The 15,774-nt window shown below is 40.3% G+C and overlaps 1 protein-coding gene across 2 annotated transcripts in view; it reads right to left on the bottom strand.

The window, feature by feature from the left end:
- Window positions 1–1,865: 1,865 nt before the first annotated feature.
- The window catches only part of RSPO2 (R-spondin 2), a 129,675-nt gene continuing 115,766 nt past the window's right edge, over window positions 1,866–15,774 (bottom strand). For both annotated transcript variants that reach the window (XM_032223306.1, XM_032223305.1), the window contains one exon: window positions 1,866–1,867. In XM_032223306.1, the coding sequence (XP_032079197.1) occupies window positions 1,866–1,867 (2 nt within the window). The remainder of the gene's footprint in view (window positions 1,868–15,774) is intronic.

The following is a 15,774-nucleotide window of genomic DNA, read 5'->3' on the forward strand; positions in this document are numbered from 1 at the left end:
TCCCCCTCCAGAGGTGGAGCAGCCGCAGCCTGGCCACTGCGGGTGAAACAGCCGGGAGCCTCCAAGGCATTTGGAAAAGCCGGATACGCCCTGGGTAAACACCCTCATTACGAGTATTGCAAAGCCCATCTAAAAATCAGGACTTTTTAAAAATGCCGCGTGGCGCGGGACAAATTGTTCAAAAGCGTGACTGTCCTGCCAAAAGTGGGACATCTGGTCACCTTACATATGCTGCCTCTTACTGATCTTGTAGAAGAGGCAGGAAACTTTCCAGTGTGATTCCATTCCAGTTCCCAAATGAATTAGCCAACAGGAACAATGAGTACACGTGGATATTTATGGCTCATGTTTTAGCCATGTCATGTGGGGAAAGCAATTATACTTGAAAGAGTTAGCGGTGAAAAGAAACCAGGCAACCAAAGAACATGGTGGCTGGACACCATCAAAGCTGACAAGAGCCAGAGCATAGAACAACTCAAAGAAATAGTGCAAGATCAGAAATTATGAAGAGACTGGGTCCACAGAATCTCCAAGCATTAGACACAGCTGAATGGATATCATCAGCATCTTCAACATTATCATCTTCATTATCATTTATAGTTCCGCATCATTTGGAGGATATAGGGGTCTCCTTACAGTTTCTGCAAGTTTATTTCCAAATGACAACACTGAACTCATTTACCTTTTAATTCTTTTTCTTAAACCATATTTCTTTATTTCTCTATTTTTTTAAAAAAACAGAATGCCAGGATTTCTTTGAAAAATATGGCTTGGTTCAACTCTAGAAAGTGGCTTTTGTTTTTGAATGGAATGCCATCACTTGATCATAACCAGCAGATAGTCTTTGAAGGAAAGATTTCAGAGATAGGTTTGCCCTGCCAGGAAAACACTAAACTTCACAAGAGCAAGATATGTTGTCAGGCTGTCATCAGTCAAAGCTGGCTTGGACAGATTTGTATAAAGGGTAGTTATTATATTTCATGTTGAGCACTCATCTTTATGTGTTCAAATGATGAACTGCACACAGGGAAAACAGACCCAACCTCTAATGTAAATAGGTTTATTTATATGTAGACAGCATGATATGTACACATGGGAACCACTATGCTCCTGAAATACTAAGCCATAATTTCATATATCAGTCAAGAGCAGTTTGACTATACAGCTGTTCCAGTTATAGCAGGTGTGATGAGGACCAAGTGTGTTACCTACAGATATCTTCTTGGTGTCCTTCAGTCTTGAAAATGTATAGTATGAGAAACAATATGCAATTCTAACTTCTCAATTTCTTTGCCTTGAAGAAATAGGGACTTATCTCATGGCGCCATGCAGTCCTGATGCTCCTCTCTCCAAATGTCCTGTGCCATGAAGTCAAATTCCTTCCTCCTTGTAGGCACTACATTTAACCAAAAAAGGGGAGAGGGAACCCTCAAACAAAGTTTTTTTTGGGGGGGACATACTTCCACTGATTGAACTCAGTGCTTTTCTTCAGTCCTGGAGAGAGACCATGTTTGGGGAACAATGAGAACAATAAGAACCACATTAAATTGTAAAAGTATAAATAACAGACACAAACAAGCTTGTGGACGTTCTCCTCCCTTTCCCCAGGTCCAAAGGCTGTCAGAGCAGCTGAATCGCAGTGCTGCCTCATGCAGGAGCTAATAGCAGCTTCTGTGTGTTTTGCAAAACAAACAAAAACAAGATATAAACTATTTAAAAAAAACAACCCACGTGTATCAACAGGCCCTGGGCAAATGTCTCTATTGACTAGCTTGGTCTGTAGCTAGTAAGAAACTGTGCTGCTTCTGCGCTTGTTCCATTAAATTCTTTTTCTTTTTCTTCTTCTTATCCTTTTTCTTCTTCTTTCCTAAAAAAAAAAAAGCAAATTATGTCATTTGTGTCAATGTATATCATCTGCCTAGCAATGCCATCATACAAAGACTAATACCACTCTATAAAGCCTTAGTAACACCACACCTAGAATACTGCATCCAGTTTTGGTCACCACACTATAAAAATGATGTTGAGACTTCAGAAAGAGTGCATAGAAGAACAACCAGGATGATTAGGGGACTGGAGACTAAAACATATGAAGAATGGTTACAGGAAGTGGGCATGGCTAGTCTGGCAAAGAGAAGGACCAGGGGAGACACGATAGCAGTGTTCCAATATTTGAGGGGGTCAAGCTATTTTCCAAAGCAGCTGAAGGTCAGACAAGGAATAATGGATGGGAACTGACCAAGGACAGATTCAACCTAGAAATAAGAAGGAACGTTCTGACAGTGAGAACAATCAACCGATGGAACAGCTTTTCTTTGGATGTTGTGGGAGCTTCATCACTTGAGACTTTCAAGAAGAGATAGGACAGCCATTGGTGAAGGGTCTCCTGCTTGAGCAGGGAGATGGACTAGATGACCTATAAGGTCCCTTCCAACTCTGTTAATCTGTTAAATGACATAAATCAATGCAATTGCACACTTTCATTTACAAGACACTTTTGAATAACAGATATGTCCTTCCCAATTATATATAGGGCAAGTTACAGCTAAAAGATTGGCAATAATTTTATTTTTAATCACTGGCTAATCACAGGCTAATTTTTTAGGTTTTCCAACTGAACTGGTAGAGCTACCTATATCTAATTTGTTCAGAAGGACTTTCACAGTTTTTATTGTTATATTACCTGTGTCTATAGCCACTTACATAGCAACAAACACACAATCTTTTGTGATGCTGCAGAGATTTACTGCTCCAGAGAAGAGTTATTGCATTCTTATAGTGGCTATTTAGAAGGTACTCAGCAGCTGAACCCCACCCCACCCCACCCCACCCAAAACAAATCATTCTAAAATTTTGCTTCTGTAGTTGGAGAATATTTTAAAGTATTGTATGTCAACCAGTTGCTGGATTCGAACCTCTAAGGATTTTCCACTTACTTAAGTTCTTTTTGTTGTTGTTGTTTCCATCCCCCCCCCCCCTTCAATGCTATGTGTGTGCAAGACCACCAGGTTGGCCACTGATTTTACTTACCTTCCTTTCAGGAAAACACTGTGTGGTGTTTTAGTGATCTCTGTGCACCTGTATCAACTATTTGGGAATTTAGGTTTCATAGTTTCAATTATGACTAGAACCCTGGCAACCAAATGTGTTGAATGTTGGCTATATTAACATCTTTACCAATAGTTTTACTTGGTGTCCATATATTGTTGTGGCCTGCCAGCTGCCGGCCCCTCCAGCAGTCAAAACAGAGGAGGAGGAGGAGGAGGAGGAGGAGGAGGAGGAGGAGGAGGAGGAGGAGGAGGAGGACGAGGAGGAGGAGGAGGAGGACGAGGAGGACGAGGAGGAGGTGGTGGTGGTGTGGGAGTCAGGGTCAGCATCAGGGCAACCTGGCAGCTCTGAGGGAGAAGAGAGAATGGAGCTGGCAGAGAAAGAGAGACAGAGATGGAACCTGGGCTGTCTGTCAGCCCTCAGATAGAGAGTCAACAGCTCCCAGGTCTGGGGGGTGGTTGATGAAGAAGAGGAGGAACAGCTGGGTCCAGGGCCTGATGAACAGATGTGCAGTAGACAGAGAAGAGGAGAGCAGTGAAAAGTCATGTGCCGATCCTGGGGAAGGAAGAGCCACCGCTGCTAAGATGCTCCACCCTAGCTCTGGGGATAGGATTTCTCCTGTGTAGTCAAATCTAACTCTAGGTGGCGTTGCTCATCTCCATTTCTTAGCCAAGAGAGCAGCATTGTCTGAAGAAACATGTGGTGAGCATGATTATACAACATGCTGTATGGTATATTGTTACCTTCCCACTGAAGTGGTACCTATATATCTACTCTCATTTGCATGCTTTTGAGTTGCTAGGTGGGCAGGAGTGGGAGCAATTAACAGGAGCTCACCCCCACCTCATGGTGCAGTCTTGAACCCAGCTTTCTAACTGACATTGTGTTTCTCTATAGTAAATATATCGTGCTATAGTATAGCATATATATCCTATCCAGTGGTGGGTTACAGGCGGTACGCTGCGGTTCGGGCGTACCGGAGTCTGCCCGGAGCACAGGGTACCGTTCCAGTACAGTGCTCCGCAGGGCACACCTGCTCACCCATGCTCCCTACTTGTCTTTAAATCCTTTGGCGCTTCCGCGCACATGCATGGCACATACAGTGCCTGTGCGACGCTACGCTGAGCAGCTGGAGCATTGCGGAGGCTCGTGGAGGCATTGCTGGAGGGTAAGATGCATGCATGCACTGTGTGTGTGTGTGTGTGTGTGTGTGTGTGTGTGTACATGCGCTGCACGCGTTCATGTGGAGGACACCAGGCCACGTTGCAACAGTACCAGTTGCAACAGGATCCAGAACCCACCACTGATCCTATCCATCTAGTTTGGTATGCTTTTATTTGCTTTTCATTTATGTTTTCCTGCTTCGTTTCAGTGGGAAGATAAGAATGTGCTGCAATAAAAGCAGCAAAAGGGAAAGGCCTAGAAAACCAACTGATTTAATGTTGCTTGGATCCTAAATTCCAAAATTTTCTCTATAAAATAGCCAATGCAATGATAAATTCTCACCGGGGAACTATCTTTTTATACTGCAGCCTCTTAAACTAAAAAAACAGGAAATTCAAACTGAGGTGAATTTGCAGTTAGAACCATTATAATATCACTTTCACCTCCTCTGTGTGAAAATTAAATCAAACTGCCTAGCAATGTTTTTGTGAATGTATAATATCTCTACTCTAAGAGCATTGAAATGTAATAGAATCACTGATCATGCTTAACAAACTGGAAAAAAAAACACATTTAAATCCAAACTGGTTATATGAAAGCACATCAGAAGTAGTGGTCCATAGGAGAAACAGACACCATCCTACAACATACTTAGCCCAATTACTCACTAGCCCTGTCAGTCCTTCTTATTAGTTGTTCTGGCAACCACAATTGTAGGTGAATCACAATTTGGGAAAATATATACCGTAATCCCCACCCATTCTCTCCATTCCTGGACCCACAGAGAGATTACCGGTAAGGCTTTGCTACACCACTATTTATTTCCCCATCAGCCAGGAAAGCAACTAGAATAGTTTACTGTTTGAGGCAGTCTGTGTTTGGCAGATGAATTCTTTTAGATGCTTCTTTTCCTTTCCTTTCCTTCATTCCTTCCCTTCCCCTCCCTTTCCTTTCCCTCCCTCCCTTCCTTCTATAATAGCACTGTAGTTTGGCAACTAGTGGGCAGAATATACCTTTTAGCCACAGTGGGGCACTATATATTCACATTTATTTCATGTTAGAAAATCAGGAAGATTATCCGCCAATGTATGCAAGGAATCAATTTAATAGCATTTATCCAATTTTACATAGAAATTGTTTGCATTTCTGCATCATTTGGACAGTTGCTGTGCAAATTGTTTTCTATATTAAAAACAGCTCAGCCAAATTTAAGGACTGGTTTTCAGAACATTTTGAATTAGCAAAAGAAAGAATACTTTTGAATCTCCTATAGAAATCAAGATGATTTGAATATGCCCCACAGTACTGTTATTAGACCATTTATGTTTTCATATTCAGTGGAGCTGACTCTTTTTTTTTAAGTTCTCGTGTCTTTCCCATTTTCTTTCTCCCTTCACAAAAGTCAAGACATCTTTTGCATAGATGGCAAAAACACAGAACATTTTTTAATCTAATTTCCAATCATGTTCACCTATCAGTTATCAATCAGTTATTTCCTTCCGTCTTAATCCATCACTGCTAAATATGTCCAAGATTAAGACAAAACCCTCTGAAAACACATGTATGATTAAATATGCATTCACCTAAGTTTAGGGCAAATCCCCAACAAAAATATTTCTGGTTTTAAGTCAATATGCTGCTTTATCATCTTTTCCAATCACCTTTGCATTTTTGTCCAATATTTTTTTGCTTCTAGACATGTCCACCACATATGATGATATGACCCAGGTGTCTGGTGGCATTTTCCTTCTGTTCCCTTCCTTGTCAGCGATCAATGTTCTGCCATTTGGGTCTCATTTACATTTAGAAGAAAAAGAAGGAGTATTTGCAGGACTAAAGAAGAGGGATTTCTTTTGCAAATATTGGGTTTTCTCGGGATGTAAAGGAACTAGATATGATGGTGCTGGAAATAACTCATTCCTGAATCAACCAATCATGAGTGCTACAATGAGAAGTAGAGTCATTTCTAATCTCAATAAATTCAGTATCTGAGCTAAGGATATATTTTACTCCTGTTGGATTTATTCATGGTTATGATTATTATTACAAGCTTAAAGAGGAATAAAGACCATATGAAAAAATTCCTAAAAGGCAAAATTGTCTTCCTTTGATGGTTTGACTCAATCCCAACTGTAAAACTGAGGACTGATTAGGTGGATCGCTTTCTTTCTATCAAGAAGTGTACTAATCAAAGACATTTCTAACTGTTCAATATGTATTATTTCACAAGTATTGTCATGGGTGTCTTGTTGCTCATTAATAATTTGATTTAATTAAGAGGTAATTAAAAAGGACATGGCAGCTCAGTGGCTAAGATGCTGAGCTTGTTGATCAGAAGGTCAGCAGTTCAGCGGTTTGAATCCCTAGCGCCACGTAATGGAGTGTGCTCCCGTTGCTTGTCCCCAGCTTCTGCCAACCTAGCAGTTTGAAGGCATGTAAAAATGCAAGTAGAAAAATAGGAACCACCTTTGGTGGGAATGTAACAGCGTTCCATGCACCTTCGGCATTTAGTCATGCCGGCCACACGACCACAGAGACGTCTTCGGACAGCGCTGGCTCTTTGGCTTTGAAACGAAGATGAGCACCGCCCCTTAGAGTTGGGAACGACTAGCACATATGTGCAAGGGGAAGCTTTTCCTTTACCTTAAGCTATATTTCCTTGCATCACCAGTTCTCCAGCAGTCTTCCATTTCCCTGGTTTCCCATATTTCCAGGAAAATATCAGGAGGAACTCTTCCCACCAAGCATTTTCAGTAACTCTGCTGCTTAGCAGCGTCTTTAAGAATGTGTTGGAAAGCACAGCTTTCACATGATACATTCAAATAAACTGTTCAACCACCTTGCCTGTCCATAACTTTGATGAATAATGTTGAAATGCCATATGTATGTCTAGTTGCAATCAAGAATCTCAAATCCATAGGAGAATGTATGGGCGGAGAACAAGGAAATGTTTGACTATAGTAATCTATATAGTATGTGCTTCTAAACCGTTGGGATATTGTTACTGGAGGAGGTATTTTCTAGGGCATTTACAGAGATGTATTATTTATTTATTTGATGAATTTGTCTACTTATTTCAACATAATGACTTCAACGTAATGAATTTGTCTACTTATTTCAACATAATGACTATAGACTATATTGGCCCTTTATTCAAAACTGTGGTTTAAGAATCACAGTTGATAAATATGTGATAAATATTTGATCTGATTAACATGTGTCCTATTCTTTTTAAGAGTGAATGCATAATAAGCTGTTGTAATTGAAAGGTATTAAAAGACAGGCATCAATGCATACACTTCCAGAGGCACAATAAAATTAGAAAGTACAATCTAATTCAACAATAACCCCAGAGTCGTTGAGTTGTGATGGTTAGCATATAAATTTAATAAATTAATTAAACCAATAAGATCATAATGAAACATAAACAATCAAATTTTAGAATCATATCATAAGGACTTAGAATGGTAAGACACCCAAATTGGTATTGATTTGCTAACAAGAAATCTTCTCCTATTACTCCACCCCCAATAGTTGTCTAAAGTAAGATATACAGAAGACCTTTTATTCCTAGAAGTAAACTTAGCCCAAAGGGAGCATTTTTGGTGTAAGATGCATCTTAATGAATTTAGGCTAGTCTCTACCCTAACACTGGATTATTCCAGATGTGCTGGAGTTCAAATATTGCTAGCCACAAGGTAGGGAAACAGTAACCCAACATATTCAGACAACACTAATACTATCAAGGCTTGTTGATGGTATAAGTGGTTAAAGCTATGCTGAAGAAAAATTCCTTAGAGATCTTAAAAAGTAATCTTCAGAGATATCATATTTTCAAAGGACCACTCAATGTTTTTCTATGTTCAACATTCCCACACTTACTAATTGCCTAACTCTAAACCATTGCTTTTAGTTCCTATGTGTTAAATTGATATTCCCACCAAACAGTGGATCATACAAAGTTCCTGAAGTGCAATTATACTACAAAGTCATATAGGACTTCAGTGAAGGTCAATAAAACCAAGGATGGAGATGAAAGAACTGCCACACCATGAAAGGGTTTATTAGTCCATTTTGGATCATTACCTCTAGAAAACCACTGTGGGGGGAATAAGTGGGCTGTTCAAACACAAGACAATGACCACCAATGCTTTGTGATTACCATGTAGACCTTCAGGGGGCTTCTTTGAAACCAAAGTAACTACTACTTAACAGCTGTGAAAATGTTCCTTCTTTGCAGCAGACCACTAAATTAAAAACAAGTAAAAAAAAACAACAACACCAGATACTCCAAGTTCTTAGTCAAAACATCAGAAATGTTAAATGTTCAAAGCAATGTGTACCAGTTTTGACATTTCAAAAGCACATTTGCTTCTTTTATCAGACAGTTGTGGATTTTACTCAATGAGGCTAAGAAAAACTCCAATAATTGTGGCGCCTGTGAAATTTAATTTCCACAATGTGAATCAGATTATGCTCCATTAAGGACCTCATCTATAAAACATCAAAATGTTGAGAAGGTGCTTTGTTTGTAGCCAGTTTTTCATTTGCCGACAGCTACTCATAGGAAACTTGGATGCTTTTGTTCAACTTTTTCCACAAATTAAAAATAATAATAATAATAATTCTACACCTCTAGAGAACAACTTTTAAACTTTCCTGTTAATGGGAAATGTTCCATATTGGGGACTGCTATGAAACTCCTGCTGATATGTTGCTGACATAATTTAAATATATTTTAAGACATGGGCAGGCAGAGTTCCAACCTTGGAGTCTATATTTTTTTAATGGATCCCAACATATTCTGAGGATGTAATAAGAAGTATTTGCTGGTACATTGCCAGTTCCTACTTTAAAGCCTACATAGGCATTTACTATGTAAAGAAATATATCTGTTTAAAGCTAAACATGATGATGTGGCATATATTATTGATTTCTTATATTTATTCCCTGCCTTTCCTCCAGCAGCCCATAAGCAATTCTTAGTTCCTATTTCATCCTTGCCAACAATAATTTTGTGGGGTAGATTAGACCAGTGTTTCTCAGCAACTTTAAGATATATGGACTTCAACTCCTAGAATTCCCTAGCCAAAACTTTTAAGAAATCCACAGACCTTAAAGTTGCAAATGATGAGAAACATTGGATTAGACTCTCTCTCCTGGCATTTTTTATGTAAAAGTAGACTGTGACGAGTACTATAATAATCTGAGATACTTCGCTTCTTAGGAGAATTGGAACCGATTCATCATTACTGACAGGTTTTGCAGGAACCAGAAATATATATGAATAAAGGAGTTAAGAGGATTGGCCTTCAGAGCGCATAGATATTACCAGTCCAGCTCTTCTGGATTTGCTGGGAGTCCTTTTTTCAAAAGTGAAGTAGTTTGAGAATTATAATCAGAACATTTTGGAAGGATGCTGAATTTTAGAAGGCTGGCGATAAAGAACTAGAACTATACCCAGATATAGGGAACCAAGGTTTTGGTCAAATTCAGAATGAATCCATGCTGCCACAACCATATTTTTGATTCTGAGCTTGCCACACACTATGGGGAAAAGGAGAAGTTTGGAATGTCAGACCAGACAATCACAACAGATCATCCCATGGGAACCAAGGTCATCCCAACAGGTGCTGGCCAGAAACATGAAGGAGATACCAGGGAGAAGCCAGAATGCCTAAATGGACAATGTGATCTGTGACATGGAGGAAAGGGGAATGTCAGGTTCCAAATAGCATCCAAAAGTAAATCAGGGTTCAAGGCAAAGTATTACTCAAAGTTCCAATTTATTAAAAGAGCCATGTTGGCATATCTGGAAAAAACCGAATCTGAAAGCGTCCTGGTTTTCCCCACCCAGTTGAAAGTTCAAGATCTTGCTCCCACACCCACAAGTCCATCACATGGTCCAATCTTCTACTGCCATGCTGGCAGTTCCACCCATCCAGTTGCAGTCATGTGCAGAGGTACAAAGACAAAGGATGACCTTGGGCTTTCTAGAAAGAATTTTGTTATGGCTACATAGCATCTAACTCTGTACAATCCTCCATTCCATTTTCCCACAATAGAAAATGCATAGTAGAATAATAGAAAGTGTGGCAGGCCAAAGATCCAAAAGAAAAGGTGGCTGCAGGCCTGAAAGGGAATATTTATTCTTTAATTATACAAAAACTACAGGAAATAGTTAGAGTTGGCTTTGCTTTCATGTGTGCCAAAATTATGTATTCAATAAAGCTATTCTTAAAGAGATCTGATCATCTCTATTTGCTGGCTTGGTTAGATTTATCAGTCAGACTTCGACAGTTTTGTCACAAGAACACGAGGGCACAGAGGAAGCCCTGTAAAATTAACATCTACACTGTTGGTGTACAGTGGGAGAGAACCAAGTCTACATCCCAGATCAAGCACCAACTTAACTGAATGACTCTGAATCACAGTCTAATTTATTCCACAAAGTTATTGATTATGAGGACAAAGGAGGAAATGGAAATCTAGACCCCCTGAAAGAACGATGAGAAATTAATACAAGAAATCACTAATATATGTCACATCCCCATCTTTAATCAGAAACAAAGAACTTCAACCATATATTTAAGGAACCAATATAAGAAGAATGCACAACATTCTTTTTTTTTAATTTAAAAGAACAAAATGTCTATATTGCAAATTTTGAATTGACCCAGAGGACTAATACTTAGAATATACTACATAAGCAGTCATCCCTGCCTATCAGTTTGTGCCTGCATGGATAAGAGGAAGGTTTCTCCCATTATAATTCTATATGGTTTTTACAAGCCATAGAAGAAGTCTTTTAAAGATACGCACAGTGTTAGGAAGGTGAAATTTGTGCGCAGAGGAGTGGCATTACATTGTTTCCAAGCTATGGAATGTATTGCCTGTAATGGTATATAGTATTGGCATATGACATTGTTACAGTAGCCAGGTGACCACACTGCTATTGCAGAATCGCAGTTGGATTGCCAAGGTACCAGCCCTGTTGAAGGAAGCGCTTCCCAAGATGCACCAGAGTAGGACAAGTTGACTTCCCACCAGAGAGAAAGACAAGCAGCTTTTCCTGCAGTATCAGCCGAGGTTCCCTCCCTCCCCAGAGCTGCCTCGCAAGCAGGCACCGCAACAGGGAAAATTCAGAACCATCAGGAATCTGACTGCCTGCACAGAACACCATCTCATCTCCCCACCAAAGTGGTACTTATTGATCTACTCATGCTTTCAAACTGTTAGGTGGACAGAAGCTGAAGCAAGTGACAGGAGCTCACCCTGCCACACAGAACTAGGACTCAAACTGCTGGACCTGAGACCAGCATCATTAAGCCACTGAGCCACCATGCCTCTTGCATGTAGGAATGATCTTGGGAGACAAGAAAAAGAGTTGTAAATGGGACAATGATTGGATTAATGGCAGTTGAGTCTGCAGAAGGAATAGCAAATATCTCCCTAGTTTCTTGGACTATAGGGGTAAGGAGAAAAAGATGTACTTATACATTTACAGCCCTAGGGATTCGAACTGCTGAACTGCTGACCTTCTGATCAACAAGCTCAGCATCTTAGCCACTGAGCCATCGTGTCCCTACTTACACTTATCTAAACCAGTTTCCCTATGAGTACATAGGAAACTGTTCATTTCTAATATATAAATATACACCAAATACACACACAGCGAAGCTTGCGTGCTTCCTAATCACCAGGTATGAATTTCCTCAGCAACCTACAAAATGAACAGGAAAAAGGAAATTATTTGTACACTATGAACCTATTTGTATTATTATTTAACTTTAAAAGTCTACACACACACCCTTATTCCATATGTCCTGGGTCACTAGACATTTACTACAAGTCCTTATCTATATCTACCACCAACACTACCAACAGAGTTTAGCACACATTTGGAGACACTAACATGAAACGTTCATCATAGCTTCTGAGTTATGCATTAAATACTGTAAGTCTTTCTTATGGCTTCACATTTATAATATACAGAATATGCAAGAGAGAAGAAAATGGAAGAAACCTGGGTCACACAGTCTATTAAATGTGCCTTTTTTGCTGTGCAACCTAAATTCATATCAATTTTTATGAACTCCCCAAAACAACTCAGGATGTCCATCCTAAAAAAATGTAAGGAAGTTAAGAGGTTGATTTTCTATAGAGCAATCCTTCCGGATTTGACAACCCAACACTGAATGGGGTGAGAATGGGGTGAAAGAGTATGTGCTGAAACAAGTATGTTATTAGTTATATTTAGGGTAATCTCTTCCTCCTTTCATTACCAACACATCAATCAAGGGAAGTCCTATAAGCGGCTGGAATTTTAAATTAAAACTAAATATATTCAATAGCTTTCAAAATTATATTTGCAAGTAGCAATAGTAATAGTTATCTGTGACTGAGGTGCTCCAGTTACATTTGGGAAAAGTCTAGAGATTTTAGTTATTTTTTGCAAAATAGCCTTGGGTCAATTTCTCTCAACCTGTATGATGATGATGATGATGATGATGATGATGATGATGATGATGATGTTATCCATTCAGTCACATCTGACTCTTGGCGATTCTATGGGCCAGGTCTTTCCACATCTTCCACCTTGCACTGCTTCTTTGAGTTTTTCTACGCTCTGGTTGGTGTCAGGTTTGATGGTGTCCAACCATCATGTTCTTTGGTGGCCTGATTTCATTAACCATCTCTATATGTGGGGATTTATATCCTGCATTCTCAGGACAAAACGGACAGCTAGGGATTTCCAAGACTTGATTCACATGTGGAGAGCACAATCAAGAAGAAAGTTTTAAACCTACACACACACACACACACACACACACACACACACACACAAACTGTTCTGACCTAGAACTGTTCTGAACTGTTCCCCAAAATGCACAAGGCAGAGTCCTGGTCTTGACAAAACCCCTTTTATTAAATGAATGTGAATTCCTCTCGTTCATATTCAGCGAGGCCTGACAAACAGTCTTTCAAAGGAATATTTATGACCACAGACCTTATCTATCTTGGAAAGCTACCATGTAAATATTTTCCAAATGAGGTGCTGTGCAAGGAAAGACTGGGCACAGAGTCTCCGAGATTCACAGACAAATCTTCACACTCCTGAAACAAATCTAATGACCGAACGAATTGTTTCCTGCAAAAGCCCACTCCCCTTTCGCTCCTTTCTGATTTGTTCTTTCCTTCTGGCAACTCTGCGCATGCACACACTGGGAACAGGCTCTAGCTGTTCCTCTGCCTCACTGCTGTCTAACTCTGGAGGCACCTGATCATTGCCAGACATCCTCGGCCCTGTCTCTGCCTCCGACGCAAAGCCCTTGTCCAAACCTTCCCCGGTCTCCAGGGCCCATGCTCTTCCCCAACCTCCTCACTGTCCAATTCTGCTGGCAGCTCCGCTGGCCACTGGCAGGCCACAACAACAACCAACCATGAAACTATTCTACAAACAACATTAAACCGATTTATCTACAAGCTACATAGTAATTTGGGAATTACATAACAACAACATCTAGCTTTTCTCTCTTGGCATTTGATTTCCTCTCCTCCACTCCCCGTGCCCTGCAAAGCAATTTATCTCTTGATCTTTTGTTCTGAAGATCCATTCGACAGATGCAATTTGTTGCCAACGTTTACACAGTGGATCTATTCCCCCACAAATGGAATCCTTGCTGCTAAGGAAGTTGCAGAGAAATATAGACTGTCGATCACTGCGGCATATATATATATTTTGCCACAGAGTTCTGTGTATGACACTTCCCCTCCCCCCCAAAAAACACGCTGTTTAAAAGCAAAATAAAATAAGAGGCGAGCAGACAGCTGTTCCACAACTGGAGCCAAAAGCTGTAGAGTGGATCCAATCCTTGGAGATGCTGCCTTGCAAGAATGGTTCCAGCTGTAACAAAGTAAATTAATCATTTCAGCACCCACATCCGACAGCCAAGAAAAACTATTTTGTCCATGAAATATGAAGATTTGAACTCTCCCGTGGGGAGTCCAAAAGTTAATATAACAGCTCACTGTATCAGCCATTCAAAAATAGAATCCAGGAAAAAAAAAAGCCAAGCGTTGTTTAGAACTGTTGGAAGAAATGTCCATCTGGGTTCAGCTCCAAGTGGGGAAAAAGACACTGGGGACATGGAGGCTGCTTGGAAAGATGGTTTAATGGTGGACAGGACCAAATGGCTTGAGTCCTGAACAGAAAAGGTGATCACATGCTTCAATGTTGGTGGAGAAAAGAGAAGGGCCGACTGAGATGCTGAATCCCTGGTTTTATGCCCTCTCTGGCCTTTGATCTTGAGCTTGTATTCTGATTGGTTGTCAGACTCCCATGGAGCCATGCAGGGGCAACTCTCTAGGCTGTGTTTGCCATGAGTTCCCAGAGGCCATGTGATGAGTTGGGTAAAGGGCTAATTCTATCATGCCTTAATCTCATCACCCTGGAACTGAAGGGGGGAACTCTTTATTATGTAGAATAGACTGGCTCAGTGAGTCTGTTTCATGCCTAAAAACATGTTTCTCCATTTCTGATCCAGGGAAATATTATATTCTGCCTTTTCAATATTTCCTAGGATATTTCATTTTTCTAGAAGAGGGCTGGGCGCTAACTTCCTACAGAACAGTGACCACACTAGGGGTGTCCAAGTTCAGCAAATTTAAGAGCTACGGACTTCAACTCCCAGAATTCCCCAGCCAGCCATGATTCTGCATTCTGAGAGTTGAAGTTCACAGGTCTTAAAATTGCCAACCATGGACACCTTTGAGCTAAACATTGTTTTTGTTTTTGTTGTTGTTGTTGTTGCTGCTGCTGCTGCTGCAACTGAAGTCTCCAGTGGGTGATGCCCGGAAGCTCATGAATGCATTCTGAAGAAGACGGAGTCAGGATTTTCTGCTTTTCCTCTCCCCCCCCCCTCCACCGGCTCCCCTCATTGGGGGCAATTGTTTTCTTTGGGGGGAGTTTACTTTAATGTTACAAGCCCATTATAAGGCTTAAATGGAACTTTTCTTTTCTTTCCCACATCAATGCAGTCAGAAAGAAAACTATTCATTCTTTCGCTTAGCCACGGTCCCAAGAGGATTTGGGGGCTCCGAAAGAAGGGGTTTGGATGCTCTATGGAGCCTGTGGGTTTCCTACCACTGACACAAACTGTAGGTCTGCAGAGATCATTTGCTTTGTTAGTTATCTTGGTGGAGGTGCCTTCAGGACATAGAAGTGCATGCCTAGAAGACCTCAGAGGAGCGATAAAAGACATGAATGGCTCTCTGTTTCATAGTTTCATGGAATGGAGCCACTGAAGGTTATTTAATTATCTGTATGGACTTGTACAACTTGTAAGCATTAGCCCTAAATGTAAGAAAGTCATTGTGACTAGTGGTTTTATGGAATTGCCTCCTTTAAAGGACATCTAAATTCCACTGAAGGCTAGTGTATTTCAACATATGGTTTTCTGCAACAGTTCCCATAAGTGTACCTGGACACAATCTGTTTTTACCACAATATTTACTAATACACAATATATTTATATGCTATTATAAGAAACGTTCCTAGAT

The sequence above is a fragment of the Thamnophis elegans genome, chromosome 8 (assembly GCF_009769535.1).
Source record: "Thamnophis elegans isolate rThaEle1 chromosome 8, rThaEle1.pri, whole genome shotgun sequence".
NCBI classification, from domain to species: domain Eukaryota; kingdom Metazoa; phylum Chordata; class Lepidosauria; order Squamata; family Colubridae; genus Thamnophis; species Thamnophis elegans.